Source organism: Gadus macrocephalus, chromosome 23 (genome assembly GCF_031168955.1).
Source record: "Gadus macrocephalus chromosome 23, ASM3116895v1".
In the NCBI taxonomy this organism is placed as follows: domain Eukaryota; kingdom Metazoa; phylum Chordata; class Actinopteri; order Gadiformes; family Gadidae; genus Gadus; species Gadus macrocephalus.
This window is the reverse complement of record NC_082404.1, coordinates 8907720-8930226: the sequence shown is the minus strand read 5'-3', so window position 1 is coordinate 8930226 and position 22507 is coordinate 8907720. Positions and strand designations below refer to the sequence as shown.

The 22507-nt window shown below is 43.6% G+C and overlaps 1 protein-coding gene across 1 annotated transcript; it reads right to left on the bottom strand.

Moving 5' to 3' along the window:
- Positions 1-1577: 1577 nt before the first annotated feature.
- LOC132452813 (phosphatidate phosphatase LPIN2-like) lies at positions 1578-22370 on the bottom strand. The gene is made up of 20 exons (XM_060045616.1): positions 21189-22370; positions 13634-13822; positions 11832-11927; positions 11289-11563; positions 10926-11039; positions 10572-10695; positions 10103-10439; positions 9597-9696; positions 8848-9035; positions 8478-8571; positions 8269-8338; positions 7959-8042; positions 7582-7661; positions 7023-7179; positions 6661-6809; positions 6151-6237; positions 5634-5786; positions 5371-5485; positions 4214-4317; positions 1578-4084 (listed from the first exon to the last, which is right to left on the bottom strand). The coding sequence occupies exons 2-20, from the start codon at positions 13811-13813 to the stop codon at positions 3940-3942; spliced, it is 2652 nt and encodes an 883-aa protein (XP_059901599.1). The 5' UTR covers positions 13814-13822; positions 21189-22370; the 3' UTR covers positions 1578-3939.
- Positions 22371-22507: the final 137 nt, after the last annotated feature.

Below are 22507 nucleotides of genomic sequence, written 5' to 3'. Positions count from 1 at the left end.
TCGTCATGAAAAAAAACATAAGGGGTAACACGGTCGTTTTTTATTGGTCGTCATGAAAAAAAACATAAGGGGTAACACTGTCATTTTTTATTGGTCTTCATGGAAAAAAAACATAGGGGGTAACACTGTTGTTTTTCTTTGGTCGTCATGAAAAAAACCATAAGGGGTAACACTGTCGTTTTTTATTGGTCGTCATGAAAAAAAACATAAGGGGTAACACGGTCGTTTTTTATTGGTCGTCATGAAAAAAAACATAAGGGGTAACACTGTCGTTTTTTATTGGTCGTCATGACAAAAAACATAAGGGGTACCACTGTTGTTTTTCTTTGGTCGTCATGAAAAAAACCATGAGGGGTAACACGGTCGTTTTTTATTGGTCGTCATGAAAAAAAACATAAGGGGTAACACTGTTGTTTTTAATTGGTCGTCATGAAAAAAAACATAAGGGGTAACACTGTTGTTTTTTATTGGTCGTCATAAAAAAAACATAAGGGGTAACACTGTTGTTTTTTATTGGTCGTCATGAAAAAAAACATAAGGGAAATAATAGAAATACACACATACATTTTAATGTCATGTATATCCTCTTTATTGATGATTGATTATGCGGTATTGTCATCGCCTCAGTGGTGCAGTGGAGTGCACTCTGCCTAACCCCCTGGAGATCGGGGTTCCAGTCCGGTTGATATCCTCGGTTGGAACACTCTAATTTCTATTTCATGCGAATTATAAAGTCAAGTATTACCATTGTGATGACTTTATTCAGTGTCGTGATGGTGCATTGATAAGTTCGGAGGTTAATACTCTAATCAGCTCAGCTTCGAATCCCCGCAAATGCGTTGACTGGGGTACCTCTGTCTGTTTTTATTGGTCCATTTCCAGACCATTTCCACCGGGCGCGCCGCGGAACGTTTCAGCAGCGTCCCAGGAGCGGCGGGCCCCGCCGTGGCGCTATCTTTCCGTCCAATTCTATTTTTGCCGCGAGCCGCTGCTAAACCGCGTCAATTTCGACAGAGCAGGTCGAGCCGGGCAGGAAATGAAAAGTAAAAGCCATAGAGCATCCGGTCAATTTTCAAAATATAACACAATACTCAGCTCATGTAACTTCACATCAACATTATTAAGTCATGACCGGTGGCACCAGGTCAGCAGTCAATCAATCAAAGGGTCTCAGGGGACGACGAGAGACTCATTGTCGAAGTTCAGCAACATGAAGTCATTTATGTACCAAATCATCCTTTTTATAAGGAAAATGTCAGAAAGGACAAAGCGTGGCATTTAAGTGAAATAGTTTTGGGAGTGGAAGGTGAGTACATTAGGTTTAGGATCATCGCGTGATCTCGCGTGAATACGGCTGGCTCGCAAGGCAGCGCTACGCTGCCGTTACGCGCCCGGTAGGAATAGACGCAGGGCAGAGGACGCAGCCGTTCCGCGGCGCGTACGCGTCCGGTGGACTTTTAATGAAACACAATGATATCTGTTCTTTGTCACTGGAAGTCATAGCTGGTTCCATTCTTAGACTTACTACAAAAAATATGTTTTATTCATTGAAATTTAACACATTTTGTATTCAATGATTGTCAAAAACCACATTATTTTTTATTAATAAAATAGATGTTTACAACAATTACAATCTATACATTTGAAATGATTTACTTCATAAAACCACACCTTTTAAATGTCATCTGTGTTTTTAAATCAAAAGCAAAACTAGATTATATCTACATGTAAAGGACTACATGCTCTTTAACACTTCTTGTGTTGGAGCTACAAAGGCATTCAGAAGTGAAAAAATTACTACAACATGGGTTTGTAAAGAGGTGTGTTGTGGTCACACAAAGTTTAGCACTTTCATAGAAAGAATACGGACATTCATACTGTATCGATAGGAGCAACAACAGATCAAGACTTAATCAAACCTTGCAGAATACAACATCATTTTAGATCATCTTAATACGATCAACCATGTGCCTTGATTTAATTTGTGCTGAGACACAAGCGCATAAGACAAACTGTGTGTGTGTGTGTGTGTGTGTGTGTGTGTGTGTGTGTGTGTGTGTGTGTGTGTGTGTGTGTGTGTGTGTGTGTGTGTGTGTGTCTGTGTGTGTGTGTGTCTGTGTGTGTGTGTGTGAGTGTGTGTGTGTGTGTGTGTGTGTGTGTGTGTGAGCAGCAGAGATGTGATAAAAAGTGCTTTCTTCTCATCAGAAGTTACAGACTGCAGTCTAAAATCCTCACCAGAAGGATCAGCCCGCTCATACTAACTTCACTCTCCTTTAGCTTACATACATCCTGAAGTTCTGGATACATACAAGCATACATATAAGTACTTGTAAGTATTAAGTACTTACGAAGTGTTAAATATAGCATTACTTTACAGAAGGTCCTAAAGATGCAGTGTGTAGAATTATGTGGTATTTAGTGGACCAGACTTTCATATTCATGAGAATGTTTAAATGTGTGTTATTTTGTAGTTAGACTGCACTATTTATAGCTACATTGGGAGGGGGTCTTTTACGAGAGAGCCCACTATGTTGCACCACCACGTTTTCGCATAGCCAAGAACGGAAAACATCTCTAGAGAGAATGTGTTCAATTAACAATCATAATCACTATCTAAGTTATAAGCTACGAAATATATATATATATATATATATATATATATATATATATATATATATATATATATATATATATATATATATATATATATATATATATATAGATAGAGAGAGAGAGAGAGAGAGAGAGAGAGAGAGAGAGAGAGAGAGAGAGAGAGAGAGAGAGAGAGAGAGAGAGAGTAAATAACTAAACGCAATTTATAACTATCAAGGAACCTCATCACTTGACACTTGGCTACTCGATGCAGTCGTAGAGGATGACATCATTTCGGAGGTATTCTGGCCCCTTACAGCACAGTAGTTGTTGAAAGGGGGGGGGGGGGGGTATTCAATTGGTTGCCACCCAGTCAACCTCACCACAAGATGGCACAAAATCCTACACACTACATCTTTAAACAGCAGTTGGTTGTGAATATTGACTAGCAGGATGTCAATATAAACCAGTATATTGTGAATATTAACAAGCAGGTGGTGAATATATATACTAGCATGCTCTGATTATTAACTAGCAGTTTGTTATGTTTAAAAAAAAACTAACAGCTTATTAATATAAACTAGCAGGTTGTGAACATTAACTAGAATGTTGTGAATGTTAACTAGCATGCTTGGAACATGGAATAGCAGGTTGTGAATATTAACTAGCAGTCTGTAAATATTAACTAGCTGGTTGTGAATATTAACTAGCAGGTTTTGAACATTAAGAAGCAGGTTTTGAATATATTATCTGAAAGCTCCAATGTTTGTTCTTCACAGTTTGTTTGTGATTAACGTTACGTTGGTTTCTGTGCTACTGGAACCCTACCAGTATTAATCCGTCATATACAGACAGGAACAGGAATTATGCAAGCGAGAGTCCCATATTTGGATGTTCTGCATGGGACACAACCAGAGAGAATGGCTGAGCCTCACCCTATGTGAACCACCGTGTTGATCATAGTACCTTCCCCTCTAGGTCAGTAGCATAACAGGGTTTATCCAACAGTCATCGGAGGTGTGCTTTCTCAGGTGTTTCAGAACACAGGCTGGAAGCTCTAGAAGGTTCTACCTGGAGATCCTGGTCCCATGACATTTGAGTTTATTTCACAGTTATCCTTTCTTCTATTTATCTTATGTTAACAGTGTTTTCTCACCAGGGCAATAGGAAATATAAATAACAGCCCTAAGTGCCACTAGACTGTAAATCTGTGCTAATAACTCTTTTATAAACTTGTTTTTCTTACATTATTTTTAAGACCATCAAACAAGACCATCAAACCATCAAACCTGGATGCGTTATGAAAACTAACCTCCCAGCATGCAGTGCAACATTTTCTCTGGACAATCACAGTATGTCTTCCAGACACACCTCTGCGATTGGCTGTCTCCAGAAGCAGAAATAGCTGAATTCTGGGTAAGTAAAAGTGGCATTCTGCTCCCGGGTGCGTAACGGGAACAGGTGCTCCACTAACTCACTCAGCCGGCCGTACCTGCAAGTCCAGAGAGGTCAAAAGGTCAAAATGTTGCCGATTTAAAAGTTTCAAGTTAAGGTCTGTTTGCAGAACTTAGTGTCAGTGAGAGCTAATGTGATTAAGAAGCAGAAGGACTAAGTTACTCACGAGGTCTTGTTTCCCCTGGCCTGCTCCAGGATCAGCTCTCCTTTGGGGTTGACGGTGAAGATGCGACACACAGGAACGCCCACCTGCTTGTAGGCGAACACATCCTACATCCAAAACACACAGGAGAGAGAGGATGAGTACTCTAGGACCCAGAACTCTCTAATGAAAGACAGGGGCAGGATAGTCTAGCAGATAGGGTTTGATAACTTTCACCAGCAATGGGTTCCATCTAGAGATGTCCGATATTATCGGCCCACCGATATTATCGGCCCGATATTAGCATAAAAATGTAATATCGGTCAATATCGGTATCGGATTTTTTTTGCCTTAAAACCGATAAAATATATAGATATATATATATCTTTTTTTTTTATAGCTCAAATAAATGTTTTCAAAATTGTGCAGTACAGTGCACATTGTAATTGACTCATATTTGTGCATTTATTCAATTAAGGTTATTGAGTTTTAGTTAAAGAAACATACTGCTATGTTGCACATAGTTGTTCAGGTACAATGTTTTATCATTTGTGAAGTCAAGTTTGCCCTATTTGTTGTGGGCATTGTCAAGATTATCTCAGGGAGAGTGTAATCCAAACTGTTGTCTGAGACCATTAAAAAAATAAAAATAAACATGGCACTTTTCCCTTAAATTAAGTTGAAGTATTTTTCTTATTTTGCACAGACAATGTTAACATTTGGAAAGCCTTGTTGCATTCAAGAATGCATTCAGTGGGGCATCACAATAACATTAAGCATGTTGTGTTAATTCCACAACAGGAGATATGTAATGTTACCTAAATTAGGTTTGAGGAAAAATAACCCAAATATCGACATCGGTATCGGCTGATATCGGAATCGAAAATTTAGAGTTGGACAATATCGCATATCGGATATCGGCAAAAAAGCCAATATCGGACATCCCTAGTTCCATCCTCAATGTCCACCGTCTGTAGTCAACCTAGAGCAAGATGCCCCTAACCCCCAGCTAGTCCTTAATGACCCATCTCTGTACTGTCTAACCTGTACCTGCTCCTTAACGACCTGTCTCTGTACTGTCTAACCCCTAGCTGCTCATTAATGACATGTATCTTAATTCATTCTCAGTTATTCACTGAGGATGAAAGCGTAGTGGCCGTAATAGCAAAACCGAGGCGTACGTTTTCTCTGTTGCCGAAGGCTGCGTAGAAGGGCTGCTGGCTGGCGGGGAACAGGTTCCTGATGTCCGTCAGACACTCGATCTTGAACTTCTCAGGCTTCTTCTCGATCACCTCCCTGTGGATCACACAGGACGAGGAGGAGGCTTGACCTAGGACCCGACCTCTGGTCTCCATGAATCAAACTGTGACGGTAAAGAGCTACTCTCATGTAGATGCTTGATGAGGCTCCAGTGTTGAGCTAGCACTCAGGGTTTGGGTCTCACCGGTGAAAGGCGGAGAAGAGGCTGCTGGGGGCCAACATCAGGGGGCCCCTTGGCAGGATGGCCCCCCCGTCGTTCACCCACTGCAGGTAGCCACGCGTCATGTCCGCCATGCCGATGGCCCGCGCCGAGCAGTACAGGAACTTGTAGCCGTTCCTGAGGGAGAGGGTTAGACACGTTGTCACGGTGACGGTACATACAGATGTCCTTCCATAACCGTGAGCAGCAGCTATCAATCGTTACGACCAGAATGAATCGGAATCGATCAGACTAGATTTGAATAGATGATATAATATGAGATTGGGATAGAAATGAAAAAAACAATAGGTTTGAATAGATCACATTACATTTAGAATACAATTAAATAGAATCCATTTCATTCATTGTGAGTAAGAGGATGGTTAAATCTGACCAGGTGAAGGGCAGAGTAACATAAAGTGCAGGTAAAAGCGGACTAAGTGTGGGTTACAATGCGAGTAAATAGGATGAAGTCCAAGAGGGATCGGGAGGCGAGACTCACTCATGCACCAAGTGGTAAAGTTTAGCGATGCCGCGGTGCGTCCAGTCCTTCCCCAGCTGGGGCAGAATCTGACCAAACACATCGGACCTGGGGACAGGAAAGAACAGGGACAACATGAAAAACCCTCATGGATTCATATGATGATTCATATGATCAATAGCATCAAAAGCTTCAGAAGAAACTTCGAAGAGTTGCTTGATACCAACAGAAGAGAGGAAAATTGATCCCTCTGTCATGTTAAACAAACCCAAAGGCTCTCACGCCCAGATTCTATAACCCACAGAAGATTAGTTAATACAATGGACAATTCTAGTACCAACAGGAAGATTTTAGAACCAACAGAATATTCTAGAGCCTAAAGATTAGATAACAAAATGGACGATTATAGAACCAACAGAAGATTGTGGAACCAAAAGAAGATTCTAGAACAGACAGAAGATTGTAGAACCAAATTGATGCAGCAGTATATTATTGTAGAACAGAGGCCGGAGGTTCCATAAGGCTTGTTACTTGGTGATGGTGCCATCGATGTCTGAGATGATGACGTTGTCGTCCCAGTTCCAGAGGTAGATGGTGCCCTGGCAGCGACACGTTCCCTGGTACTGGGTGGTGATGCTGAAGGTCACGTCGTTAGGCCCCTCCCTCAGTTTCAGGCTGGCCTATCAGGACGCATCAAAGCATTTTCGATTTAAAGTTACTCGCCAGATAAGCCAAACAAGAGATTCTGCTGGGAAAAAGTTAAGAGAAGAGTGTGACAGAGTTACATTTGTTACAATACAAACCTAAAGAATATGGAAAACACTTTCTATATTTTGTACTCAAACACATATATTCCATGTTGTTGAATAACAAGATATTATCAAGTCTCCTACTATCTGTTGAGACGAGAGGCGGAGTGACTTCCTGTAGGAAAGACCAGGGGCGGGGCCTCCGGTCTGCACGCGCTCAGTGAGCGGTGTTGCTGTCTCTGGGGGAGGAGCCACAGAGTTCAGTTCCTTGGAGTCGTCTTCGCTGGAGCTCTCTTCCAGTCTGTGAACGAGGGAATGCTGTCAGATTCCCAATATCGCCAGTCTACCAGACCTGTTTTCACTGCCCAACCCCTGCTGTTAGCTACTATGTCTAACTTGGGATGAAATGATGACAGGAGAAATTGTTTGTCAAAACTCTTCATTGCCACAAGAGGACAGTGTAGGACAATGGTAGAATTGAGCTCATGGACCTAAAGCATAGGATTACATTAACCTTACAACTTTACTAACTTCCACTTTACTAAAACATAACAATCTCATGTAAACATAACCATTTAAAAAATGTTACCCAAATCATTTCACCTAAACCAAACCATTGTTAGCCATTTTTACCAAAACATAGCAATTCTTTACCAAAATGTACACATTAGTAATGCATTATGGGTAATAAGTGCTGACTCACTGTGCAGCAGGAGTCGGTAGCGGGGTGGAGGGGCTCTCCGGGTTCTGAGAGTCTAGACTGGACTGCTTGAACTCCACCGACTGCAGAGAGAAGAGTCTGTATCAGGATCGCCCCGCTAAGAGACCCTGCTTCAACACCAGCTGTGTTGTTGAGCCACCACGAGCCATCTCGAAATCCACCTATTTGTGACTTCACAAATGGGAGTGTCAACCCAGATGTAGGATGGATGATTCAGCCTTCCAGTAAGTACGGTCCACCGAGTAGGAGGCTGGTATAATGATCCATCATACATCTGGGTGGACAGGGCGCATAGAGGGTTGATTGGGGTTCATCAACATCTAACGTGGCGCTCCACTAAGGTGTGGGGCAGGGTCTACCTGTTTGACGCTGCTCTTCCTCCAGAACCACCAGCGACCAGACTTCTTGGGCATCTTCTCCTTCACCCAGGCCTCCTCCGTAGCCTGGAGGTCACCAAACAACCAAGTTAACCCCCCACACACACTGACTGTCTCGTGCTTGGACTACATTCCAGATTCTGGAACCTCTAGTTATTCATCTTATATTGGGCGGATTATAACACCTCTATCTAGTTCTAGAGCTTATCTTTGGAAGGTTCTAAGACCTCTATCTATTTCTAGAGCATACCTTGGGTAGATTCTAACAACTCTATCTAGTTCTAGAACTTACCTTGGGCAGGTTCTGCTGGAACGCCTGCATGCAGAGGATCAACGGTGCAGCCAGAGTCCAGTTGTAGTATCTACGGAAACAAACGTTTGTGGATCACGTTTAGACTGAGATCCATCTCAATAATGATTTTTGTTCAATTATCACTATCGTTTATGTGGAACAGGGTGTGTGGCTCTTTCAACCCGAGTCTGTGAGAGTCAATTACTCACCGGTTTCCGATCTTCACCACGAGATTGGGATTGTCGACGATCGCCGGATTCTCAGAGAAATCCTGGTAAGTGATGATGTGCTCCAGAAACCTCTCTGGAATCAAATGTTTATCTGAATATATGAATGAGTGCAGCGGGTAATCTAAACCCCGTAATCAATTGAAGTTGAATTGTGCTTATAACATAAAACATGCATCGTTTCTATTTATGTGATTAATCTATACTAAATCCACAATCAACGCTTAATTCATGTATAATGCTTGAAAGTTGTGTATCATTACTGGGTTACAAGCATCAGTCATACTTAATTGAAGTGTCATTGATGACGCAAGTACTAGAACTGGACGGGGCGACGGGGGGGGGGGGGTACCTTTGGGGATCTCTGCGTCCTCGGCCACCCCCCCGCAGAGCGACAGGGTGACGTCAGGTAGGTCCAGCCCCCCCAACGAGTCTGACAGGCAGTCGGTCCCGCTGTCCGCTGCCCCACTCCCTACTGACTGGGGAGACTGGGAGCTGGAGCGCCGTCCCACCTCCTCCCAGTGCCTGGACGCCTGACCACTGCACATATAGATAGATATAGATATATACCTCCTCCCAGTGCCTGGACGCCTGACCACTGCACATATAGATAGATCTAGATATATACCTCCTCCCAGTGCCTGGACGCCTGACCACTGCACATATAGATAGATCTAGATATATACCTCCTCCCAGTGCCTGGACGCCTGACCACTGCACATATAGATAGATATAGATATATACCTCCTGCCAGTGCCTGGAGACATGACCACTATACATGCATATCTATAAATGTATATACGTATGTATGTAATTTAGCAATATACAGTATATCTCCCGGTGCTTCAACACCTGCTCGAATACATCTTAATTATTATTACAATTATATTTTTATTTAACCTCTGGCTAACAGGGCATATGGTAATTTAGCAGAAACCTTTATCTGAAGCGACTTACATTCAATTCAAGGGATGGAGGAGCATGTGGGGGTTAGACATCTAGCTCAAGGAGGCCTAAGAGAGACTGTGGACAATGGAGGTTTGAACCAAGGAACCATTCGGTTTCATTACCCCCCCCCCCCTCCTCTGCAGGGGGCTTTACCTCTTGGGGAAGTAGCGCGCGGCTACGTCGGGCTCCAGGGCAGTGAGGTCATCCAGGTAGATGTCCTCAGGTCCCTGGTGCTGGCTCCTCTTCCTCACATCTATACACAGCAGAGGAAGAGGATGGTTCTGCTGACACTGCATTGTGTGCATGTGTGTGTGTGTGTGTATGTTTGAGTTTGAGTGAATGTTTTCACTTCCTTGTTAAACGTGCAAAAGGGAGTTCCCACTTCCCTTGTGCTTACCGGTACTAACATCTGACAAGACTTTTTAAAACCATCGAACAACAGATATCCCCTAAAACTCAACATCCTCCTTTCTTCTTCTCTATCCATCACGTCTGTTCAATAGAGAAACTGCATCATGCATCATAACAACACTGCACAAATATTGAAAGACATAATAAAAATAACAGCTAAGGTTACCATGAGCGCTAGAGTTAGCATGGGCAGTAGAGTTAGCATGATCATTAGCATTAGAGCTAGCATTAGCATGGGTCTTACATACCTCTCCTCTTGTCCTGCGAGTCGCTGGTTTTGCTGCAGGGTTCTGAATCGAGGCTGACGTTGATGCGTGCAGGCGGGCTGGACTTCCATTTGGCGGTGTGCTGCCCGGATGAGGCGGCGCCGTTGTCGTTGGACCGGCCCGGCTCCAGGTTGGCGGCCCGGGGCCGGGGTTTGATAAGACCGCAGGGGGAACAGGGGGAGCAGAAGGAGGGCGAGTCCCGGGGGTCAAGGGACTCCACCTCCATGGCCTCCGAGCTGAGGATGACCCGGAAGTGCGTGCTCTGGGACGGGGTGATGGTCAGCTCCCTCCGTTCTGTCTCTCTCTCCTTCTTACTGACCTGGTAGGACAACAACATATCAAATATGTCAGCACAAGGCTTCCTTACCTGCACAAACGTTCAAACACCGAAGCCAGCCGTGAAGACGTATGATATTTCTGTTATTTGAATGGGTTCCATTCCATTCCTTACCCTGGTGCATTCTGGGAACTCTCCCCAGGACCACTGCATGTGTGCGTCGGCTCTGAGCATGCTCTCTGAGGACTTCACCGTAAGTTCAGAGTCACTTTTAGGTGAGGTGTCTTCAGACGGATCCCTGTTGAGGAGAGAGCGTCACTCCTTATTAAACTCTGAGAACAAGGAACGTTGGGATGGACCATTAGATGCAGCCCATTGGCCAAAACATTTAGCAGAGAAATGTTGGTCAATGGTATTCAGCCACTCATGGGAGACTTCAACAATCCAAAGCAGAAAATTGAATAGGTAAAATAATCAAAACGACAACATGTTAGGAGGGGTTAGCTGCAGTTAGAGAGGGAGCCTTGCCTGTTGGTTGGACCCCAGTCTCCGTCAGAGAAGGGGTAGCTGTCCCACTCCAGGCCATTCCATGAGGGGTGAGACTTGTGTCCCGCGGGGTCCTTCACCGACGCACAGGCCGGCCTGGGAACAGGGTCAAAACAGTAGCAGCACAGCATCAAAACACTAAAGTCACATTTTGGTTTTGTTTCTAAAAATTTACAATAGCATATATCTATAATACATGATGAGCAATAGAATAATAAAAATGTGAGTGCACTGTTAAACTTTACTGACAAAGTAGATGCTCCTAGATGTTCCTTGATTTGAAGTGTTTCTCTCTAGGTCTGACTGTCTTGACAGTCCTGAGTTGTGGGTCAGGTGGAGGTTTACCTTCCGTTGTGGACGGTCTTCTCTTCCTCAGAGCTCCTGCCTCCCCCCGCCAGCTCCGCTCCCTCGGCCCCCGGCTGGTCCTCGCGCCGCGGGTCGGCCTTATGCTTCCTCTTCCTCCTCTTCTTCTTCTTGTGATTGGTCTGGGCGGGGCCTGGCGACACCTGGTCGTCAGGGAGGGAGGGAGTCTGCGGGGGGCGGAGCTCCGCAGTTTCCCGCCACAACAGGCTCTCCTCTGTCGGGATGGGCGATGTCACCAGGTGGGAGGGAACCGCCTCCTGATTGGGTGGGAGATCACGATAGACAACTGAGGAGGGCTTTTAAGGAATAATTAAAAGGATATGTATTTTATGAACTCGGAAGTTTATACGATTTCTGTACTTTATCTTTCATATTCATAAGTATTTTATTTCAGAACCAGCTGGAACTTCTTTGTTTCAAAGTAAGAGTCCTCAAAATTTGTTAATGAACATCTGGCCTGCTAACCATCAATGACTTTGATAACATTCATCTTAATTTCTTTGCAGGTTCCTCTAGGATACTTACATTGCATTTCTCTGTTTCCTGGACGAAGAAGGCTTCTCCGTTGTCGCCCAGTTTCATGTGCAGGTCCACAGCTTCTCCATTGATCTCAATATCGATCTAGGAGGATCAGATAGGTAGAGGTTGGTTGTACATCTGGAGATATCGAGCACAGCTAAGTTAAGGTTAAGATGGTTATGTCGTTCTTCAAACTAGCACTGAACAGCCATGGCTGTTTTGTCTTATTTTCTTATAACATCTTACCCAACCTTTGTTTCCGCTCTGTGTTACTATAATACATCTTCCCATTCCACGGAGACATTATAATCCTAACTTTCCCTGGAAGGAGGGATCCCTCTTCTATGTTCCTTCTCACGGTTCCATCCCTCAGAAGACAAAAGGTATTTTATTTTTTTTGTTTTATTTTTTATATTTATTATACAGGAAAGTATTAAAAGTAACAAAGTTACAATTTAAAACGGGCCTGTCTCAGTAAAATAGCTGATTTCCAGCAGGTTCCTGTTCTGCAGCACATATAACATGTAACAGGGACAAGGCACATCACACGTCACATTTACATGCAACACATAACAGGGACATAGCCGTCAGACATCAGTAGGACAATCATAAAGTCAGCAGACTGAGCACAGACAGTGATCTATATAAGTCAGTGTTTGCAAGTGTATGTGTTGAGGAGCAACAGTTTACTCCTCAACACATATGTTTGTTTCATGAGACGTGGCTTCTAGCAGGTGGGGCTGGTAGCTGCCTGGCTTCACAGGCTTGTCACCTCCTTGCTTAGCTCTTGTTTCCACAGTGATGCGTAAATGTGTCCTAGTGTATTAGCTGAAGGGTTAACCTCAGCATGGAGGTTAAAACAAAGTTCAAGGCTTGCAAACACACGCACGCACGCACGCACACACACACACACACACACACACACACACACACACACACACACACACACACACACACACACACACACACACACACACACACACACACACACACACACACACACACACACACACACACACACTCTACATGTTTTTTGAAGTCCTTGTTGCTATTTTGATTGAATATGTTTATCACTGGTCCAATGGTCCAACCTTATAAAACAATCTTATTTTACGACATGTGGTTATATTGACCCGCTGCCTCCCTTTGGCTGTACTTTAAACATAAGAAAGATATTAACAGTGTTATGAAGAGATAAGTTTAATCAGAGGGGAGTAGAGGCTGAGAATATGCCCACAGCCTCTAGTCTTACCCTGTCCATAAATAGACCATAGCTACAAGCTTCTGTTGTCACTATCAAGAAGGCCCCCATTAGCACTCTGTCTTCCCTAGCGCAACAGAGCGCAAATGATACAGAGCTTAGGTCTGGTCAGGAATTCTTAATATGGTTCAAAACGTTTGCAATGGTAGCAACAACAAACCACTACTGCTTTACCTCATTCTCTGTGCTAGCACAAGTGCCAAGTAGAGAAAAATATAGATTGCTTCAAATGGAATCCATAAACAACAGAATTGGAAATGTATTCAAACCAAATATTAAAAATATAATATGATAATTAACTAGCTGCTAACTAAACAGTTTTAACTGCAAACTAATGAGACTCCAACCTAAAAAACACTAACTTCTAGCTAAAACGTACTTAACCTACCTAAAGGTAACCATCTGTCAACTAACACCTAACCAGCCACATGCTTAAACATAGGTAACTAACGGCTAACAAACCATTAGCTAAAAATGTTCCTAACTGCTAACTAATGGGTAATTTAGCACTAGCTAACTGTAGGTAGGTCTTCATAGCCAAACCCACCACTTTCTCCCGGGAGCGCAGTACGCCCAGCTTCCCGAAGCGCACGTGGAATGGCGAGCACTGGAAGGTCCCGTCGGGCTGCTGGACCACGATCACGTCGATGGAGCCCGAGAGCGTGGCCTGGTTGATGCCCTTGTACAGTTCCTTCACCGTCACCAGAAGCTGGCCCACGTAGTTCATGGTTTACACCTAGAAGAACGGCCAGGAAACAACGGCAAAGGCAAGTTAGACCCAGTTGCTCACTATCGCTGGTTCCATCCTCGGTGCCTCCTCCACAAGGGTCCTTGAGAAAGGCATCGAGCAACCTTACCTTAGACTCAAAGGGCCCCTCTTTTACCATCAGGTGTGAGGTTGATTGGCCATTTCAAGCCATTTTAAACGCCAAATTTTGTGAAATCCCTAGCGGGAGTAGATGGATCAACCTACCGACTTTGTAGGTTTAGATTTGCGCCTGGCGCAAATCTAAAAAGGGTTGGTCTGAAGTAGCCTAATTACCCGTAGGTGTGGTTTGGGCGTAACGTGCAATAAACCAATGAGAGGGCCATCTCCCATCCCCTTTAAGACCCATTAGCGCATTTGAATCTGCCGAGTTGATATTTTGCCAGCGCGTTTGCAGTCTCCGATGAGACAGATGCATGACCACATGAATTTCAAACTTCCAATGGCTCAGTTTATTCCCAAATAATATGACCTAATTCACATAGGAATAGCGTTTTCTTCCACAACTTCAGAAATACTGAGTCCTCAAATACATTTCGGCAAAGAAAACTTAACACACATATGATATGCGGTAACTTTGGTTGTATTTAATGATATACGCAATACATTAACAAACATGGTTTCTTACCAGTATTGTATGCATTATCGTTATCGCCTTGTGTTCCTAATATGCATGTGTCCCCCGTTAATATACATTGCCATGGACTGTATTATGCGTTACGTCTTTAGTTTGCGTGTGTTTAAACATATGGACCACACACGCGTGCCCGCATTCATTCATTCTTTTTAGCACTCACTCGCGGTAAAACAATGTTTTCTCACGATCAAATACTCATCAATCCTAAAAGTTATGGTCTTGTACACGATGTCCGTCAAGAAAATATGTGTTTGCTGTATGGTGTTTGCAGATGCATTGATTTCAAAGTACAACTTATTACCGCTGTATCAGCTGTTCTTTCCCAAATAATTTACCAAGAATGTGTGGTAGATGAGAGAAGCAAAGTGTATGCGCGAGCTGCACAAGCAACATTATGCATACGCCCTTAAGATAGCATCTGAACAACGCGCCGCTGACTTTAAACCAGGTATTTCCTGGTTTGTGGCGCAATTGTTTTCTGAAACTGCAAATTAGCACCAGGGAACGTTTTGGCCGAACCGCCCCTTGGGGCGCAAGATCATTCCCTAATTTACCGACGCGTGGCGGTGGAGGGAAAAGAACGCTCTGCGCCAGTTGCCAACTAGCAACGACACATGCATCAGTGTAGAAAGTAAATTGCGCCGGATGCAATTGACTTTCTAGGGTCCATTTTGAAATGGTTTTAAAGGGCAAAACATCATCACACCTGGTGGTAAAATAGGTGCCCTTTAACTGGTTATGGCCTGGCATGAATATGTGATTCTGGGAAAGAGGTTGATCATCAGGTCGATGCATTTCTTTTCAGAGATGTTCTGCACAAAGAGAGTGGGTGCTCGAGTTTTTGAGTCCCATAGAGTTTCACTGAAGTGGACCACAGTATGTAAGTCGGAGACAGTCCTTGGTTAGTGATCCTGTTGTTGAAAATAGTGTCCCTGGCCTGAACACACTGGCTCTGCCCCATTTACCCAGGAACAAACAGATCACAACTTCCAGACCAAACCAGACGATACTAGAATAGACCAGAACATATCAGACTAGGCCAGAACAGTCCAGAGCGAGCAGACAAAGGTCACACTCACATCATACCAGTAGTAGCCGTTTCTCAGAACAACATGCATTGCATTGTGCTTGTGATGAATGGTTGTTTGATTGTTCTGCGTGGCATTTCTAAGAGAGAAAGGATTCAGTATAAAACAATACACCCAATGGTGCACCTCACATTCAGGTCTTTTATACTGTACACATAGTATCCCACGCTCCCAATGTTGGACTTGAGTTAAAGTTGTAATTCATGCGATAATGTGTCTTTCTGTACGGACTGAGTGAGATAAAGCCCTACCTAACCCAGGAAAAAATAACAGCAGATCTGGTGGGAACACACCACACGTTCACAGCCAATCGTGTAAGAGTTTACTGAAGATCAGCATGGTTTAGAGTCCCATGTAGGGGACCATGGGACTGCCTTCCAGGCCCACTGAGGGAAACAGCAGGTCTTAGAGGAGGTCCTTCATTGGCTGACCATCCCCATGACGATAATACCAATGTTTGTTTTATAGAACAGAAGGAGCTTCGGTTAGTAGTGTCGTGGAACAGAGGAGTAGAGAGAACTGAAACCAAATGTGGTTTCTGATTGTAGACTCGAGTCTAGGGGAGATCGGAAGTTGAAGTTTGGTTCCTAAGTACGGGGTTCGATGTTTGCCTTTTCACATAAACTCAAACATTTCTAGTAAACTACTAAATATCCCCAAGACTTACTTCTCAACAGTAACTCAATCTGTAGCCCACATGAATCAAACCTGTGCCACTAAATCAATGAATTACCACAGGCTGATAGACAATGGCGGTTCTACACAGGGGCCTACAGGGGCCAGTGCCCCTGTAGGCATGTCCCTGGCCCCCCCTGTGGCCCCCCCAGGCTGACCAAATAAAATAACTATGATTTTACTGATTTTACGGAACTAATGTGACGCATCGTTCTACACGGGTAAATTAGAGCTGCGCACCCAAACAACGCGCTGCTGTTGCTCGGTAAATGAGTACTCTTGGAGAAAGGAGCCACGATTTCTCCTGTTGCAAGAGTCGAAGCTAAGCAAAACGATTTCATTTCGTAAGTGACTTGTTGTTCTTGCACATAACCGTGCTACTGTAGTTCCTCACACTGATGATCAAATTAAGTTTGTACATTTCTGGTCTCGATATATTTAGAAACGTAATCATATTTAAGCAAACTCATCGAAGCACAAGCGAATATCCAAATGTTAGTATCCTTGATAGGTCTAGGCTACACAATGTTGTGATGTTAACCACGTATTTCCATCCGTTTTGGGTGCTGCATTGGGATAACAAATACATTTGAGTAAAGAGTAGTAGGCTATCTGCCCATGTGAAATCGGGAGGGATGGTTATGGAACGAAATCGAATGCATGCCCCTACGTTTTGTTTTCTTCTAATAGCAGCTATCATTAAATGAGGAAAGAACCGTAGAACAGGGAAGTTTCCTGTGAGCTCTTTAGACTGTGCAAGATTGATGTAACCCTTCCTGTAAGCTCAGCCTCTTGGGAACCCTGATTCTCCACACTAAAAAATAAATAGGAAATGGCACATTGTTTTGCACTTCGTTGTAACCTGGAGGTTTTTTTTCCACATTGACACACTGTATGTTGTACCCTGTACTGTATTTTTTATTTTTCATTTTTTATGGCCCTACTTCTCTTGCACGCTTGTGCAAAATAAATGTTTATATGATTTTGATGATTTAGGGCATAAGCTCCATCAATTTAAGATAGTTTGACAGAAAAATACAGACTGGTGAAGGTATAAACTCTCGTACAAATTAAATGTTTGATGATTTTAAAGTAAAATAAAGTTTATAATCTTTCCATATAATTTTTTTTGTGCCCCTCTGGTTAAACACTGGCCCCTCCATGGCCCCCCTGTGTCTAGAACCGCCAGACCTACTTCTATGGGACCTCTGTTGTCAACCAGCAATCATATCAAAATATAATATAAGGATAAATATATGCATATCTCCATATCGCCCTGATGTGTGTATCTTGATCTAACTTTCTAGTAGTGGTTTGAGAGTGACGTCCCCGGCATCTAACACACAACAACTCCACCCTCTAATCAATGCTTCTGATCAATTACAATTACAATTACAATTAGGGCATTTAGCAGACGCTTTTATCCAAAGCGACTTACATCGGTTAATGCACGCAATGACACACCGACGGCAGAGTCAAACATGCAAGGCGACAGCCAGCTCGTCGGGAGCAGTTAGGGTTAGGTGTCTTGCTCAGGGAAGAGTTAGAACTAACTGTTCGAAAAAGCAGACAGACAGCCAGACATCTTCAGATCGGCAGCCGGGCTGTCTCTCTGGGACCCTGTCGAGCACCCCCACAGCGGGGTCGCTGGGTCGCTGGGTCGCTGGCTCGCTGGCTCGCTGGCTCGCTGGCTCAACCAGTTTGGACGGTTCAGCCTCAGCTGACAAAGCAGTGAATAAGGAGGTCCATTATCAAATATTTGTTGAACATGTTCAGATAATGCATCCAATACAATAGATCCCACTGAATAACTACATGGGAAATGTAGTGAATGTAGTGTTGTGTTTCTTTTTTAATAAGGATTTTAATTGTTGATAATGTGTCTATTAAGTGGACATGGTGAGGCTCCAAGTTGTCAGACACAAAACAGGAAGTCTTGGTTTGCCAGTGGGGTTTGACGTCCGACATGTGGCAATAGACCAACAGTGGGTCGGTGGGTGACTCAGTGTGACCTAGACCGGACACCATACCCTGTGTTTACCGACCGTCAATCATCTGGATGGAGCCCGCATCATATCACTGTGCGATGTGTTTTGTAACGAACTCAGTGCCATTCAGTATGAATAAGCAAGTTTAAACATGGTGACCGGATAGTTGGTGGTAGCTGTTTACAAAGTCGTCTATGTCTGACCCCAATGCCGTTTAAACCCAGCATCAGATGACAGTTTATACACTAAAAGACAATCACAAGACCATCAAATCCGATTACCGTCTGTTTTGAGGACAGGATAAGTAAAACCATGAGTTGATATATGCGTGACCGATATTATGTGCTCCTAAAATAATCAAAATAGAGTTTGGCATATAGAAAGCAAAAGTTGTTTTAGTATATTAATTAGGCCTACCTTACCTTTAAATGTCTATATACTTCAATGTAATGACCCTATTTAGAGTAGACTGTTTAGAATGTTAGTTTGAACTCCCATGATTATCATGATAAATAACGTTTACAAATCACCCAGCCCATGAAGATTACATAAGATTACGCATTACACCAGATTTAGTAAAGAACACTGTCCGTCCACACCAGAAGCGAATTGAGCGACCAAATCGCCGGAAGTCATTCACTTTCTATGGGCAAGAGCGACCAGAGCGACCAAAGCGACCAACGCTACCAGCGGCCAAAGTTGAGCGACCAGAGCGTCAAAAAGAAGTTGAAAACTTTTTAACTTTATGCAAATGACTATTATTCGCTTCAGCGACCAAACACTGACAGCCAATCGGAATGTAGACGCTCTTCGCTTGCGTGGATCCCAGGGAACATCGGCAGGCACTTTGGTTCCTACCTACCTTTATTCACTCACTGAACAAAATGTCGGCTGAAGTATAATCGCGGCTGTAACTGGGCACCCGGTGTTGTACGAACCCACCCTTTTTCAGTTCAGAGATCGAAACGCCATAGTGGTTTGGATATCAAGTGATGATAAGCGGGAGTATTTATAGGCTACATCTAGAACGTTCGTATTTAAGCGGGAATCATTATAATTTGCTCTGCATGCCACCAATCTAACCAACCAATCGCGTGTAGCATGCTTTAAACAAAACCAAAATAGTAGGCCTATTTGAAATCGTCACATAAACAAACTAATCGACAAGACGAGGGATAAATGACAAGGGATATATCTCTTGTCTTTTATCCCTCTATTCCCCACTATTCACGGAGCCTGAGGTGAATAATTTTTAATTAAATAGTCTAGATAGATAGATAGTCAAGTCTTTATTAATACCAAACGACACAAATCGTCGGGAATCCATTTAGGTGGTTCGTCCCACACAGGACAGTAGCCTACAATACCACACAGAACAAGTCTGACTGGATAATACACACAATACATCACATTAAAACTAGACACGCGTTGATAGATAGATAGACAGAAAGGCCTAGATAGATAGATAGATATGTTCCATTATTTGCCTTGCAGAGCCAACCAGTCCTGTGCACGTATGCAAATTAGCCATGTGTCCCAACGTCTATTTGTTTTGAATGCGACGAATGAGTGCAGATCATGATTTGCAGATCCAGATCAGTGAAACATATTTTAACTACTACAGCACGCAGGGTTTTTTGTTCTCGGTTGTAATTAGCCTACATTTTAAGATTTTTTTTATATTGGGGGGAATCACTGTCCTACTTGTTGTCGAAGCACTTTATCGAACAAGCAAAACCGTCTCGGCAATATGGCCAAGGTGTATGGGAGAGTTCACTATTTGATGTGGCTGTCTGTAGGGCCTACTAAACGCATACGGTTCCTTTAAATGCGTCTGCATAATTGAATTGTACGTCATGAGCGACTTGAGCGACCAAAGCGAACAGAAAAATTCGCAGCGAAACTTTGTGAGCGACCAGAGCGTCTTTGACGCTTTGGTCGCTCCTGGTGTGGACGTACACCAACTGAGCTCTGAAAAGGCTTCTGATAATCTTGTTGTGTTTTTGTTGCAATGCAACCCATTATAATCTGTGTTGTAATGATTGGCCATTCTGCACTCTTTATCTCATGAGTAACATGATCATGTTGCTGTGTTACATAGCCGTAAAGTAAATTAAAGTAAGTAAATTAAATAAATTGCATGCATCGTCATGGAGGAAGGTACATTTAATAATGCGACCACGGCAATCCGAAACTAATAAATAACTATTCCACGTGAATGCTTGTGTTACCCATTTTGCTGACAAATGTGTGCAGAAAACCACACATATTCATGATGACAGCTGCAAGACAAGAATCTGCGTGGACAGATAAGCCCGTCTCGCATGCTCGTGTTGTGTAGTGGCAGCCCGCAGGAGTCTGACAGGTAAACATCTCATCATGTGACGCCTGGACTTCACACCTTAAGCACCTTGAGACGGTTAATCCTGTTTACTGCTAATGTGTAAAGCCATGTTCCCCTTGGCAGCTATAGCTGTCCGGCCCGGCCCACTGGTTCTGGTAGGCTACAGGTTGACTGGCGTCCTCGGTGTTTTAAAACCCACCCCAGTCTCTATGGTCCAAGTTGTATGTCTGTCTTTCCGTCGTCTGTCAGTCTGGCTGTCTGTCTGTCCCGCCACCTTAGATCCTAATGGACCTCGATGGGACGGAGACATTTAAGCATACCGTTTGCTGCGACTAAAATATGATCAAATATTGATGAGCAATTTCTAAGTGAATATAAAACGAAATATTCATCAATCACACGCCTTGCCTGCTGCGTTTACATATGCACCGTCTCTATGTCTGACCCCCCTAGGTAAAAGAGAGTCAAGTCTGTCTGCGTCGCTTGGTGTACAGGTAGGCGACGCACCGGCGGCAAATACCGTGGGTCGCGATAATTTCACGATCGGATATCCTCCTGTCATGCCGTGCTTCTATGAGCCCTACACTCTTGACGGTACACTTACCTTCTCAAGCGGAACCTCGTCCGCTGTAGTTGTTGTCTGTACTAGCCGTGAGCCAAGCATCACTCAGGTCTGGCTGTCACCGGCAGTAACATCGTCTCCAGGCATTTTTGATCTCACGACGGAACGGGATCCTCCGAATGGGCGTTATTGGCGAGAGGGAGAGGTAGCGGGGCTTTCAGTAGAGCGGGTCTAGCCCCGAGAGCGAGAGAGAGGGATGGACTTCCGATAAGAATGTCCGTTTCCTTTAAGATTGTCGCATGTTTCTTAGTCAATGTTCCCAAGTCTCAATATGCATCTAATTGTCTTTAATGTTGTTGTTGTTGTTGTTCTGGTCATTTTCTTAGTTGTCTCGCGCTGGTCCTGGGACTGTTAACTGGGTTGCACAGCTCATAGGAAGTAAGAGACCGGTAGACCGGTAAAACGCTATAAATCAGGTACCTCTCTCTACACCGGCGGGTTCAATTCAGCTCAGGGGCCGCTCTGCCGGACACGTGATCTGAAGCGCTCCTCTGCGTAACTCCGGTGTTGTCATAATAATATTACCAGAACCGCACATCAGCAGAAGTGACGGCCAGCAACAAGTGAAAGTAGAAACAACCCCGTTTCCAATATAATGTAAGCGACATCTTTCTGGAAAGCAGAATTAGCTGGGTTGTATTTACAAACATTATTTAGACACAACCATAGTGTGATGAAATGGTGTTTTTGTTTTTCATATCAAATATAGCCAGTAGGAATAAAAGGAATACACCCAATTGTTGTGTGAAAATTTGAACACACTCATTTCAGTCCAGGAAATGGACTGTGAAAACAAACCTAGCCGTGTCTAAGTAGAGCTCCTAAAATATTCATAAACCCCTCAGTACAAGAATCAAGGGCAGAGCAGCCCCATTGAGAACAGGGCCACCTCATTAGTAAACAACATCAAGCTTTCTTCAAACTGAAAAAGCTCAGGACTTCTTGGCCTCAATACCACTTGCCTAGTTTTAGATATTAAATTAAAACTCTAGTCGGTTAAGCAGGGTTTGAACTGTGTTCATGGGTTATTTTATCATAGTTTATGGATTATAAAAGTTGGGATATAGGTTAAACAACTGTAGGCTAGATGTGAACTTCTTCTTCCTCACCTCTGTTTTTTCACCCCCTGTTCTGTTCCAGTTGCAATACTTAATCCTTGCTGGGAATTAATTCTGCCCTACTTCACAGCAACTATTTCCAGTTTGTTAAGTCACCGGAAACATGTGTCTCCAGGCCCACCTTGTCCCAATCAACACTCAGTGTGGCCCTGTCACGTCCTGACGTAGATCACTGTCTAGAAG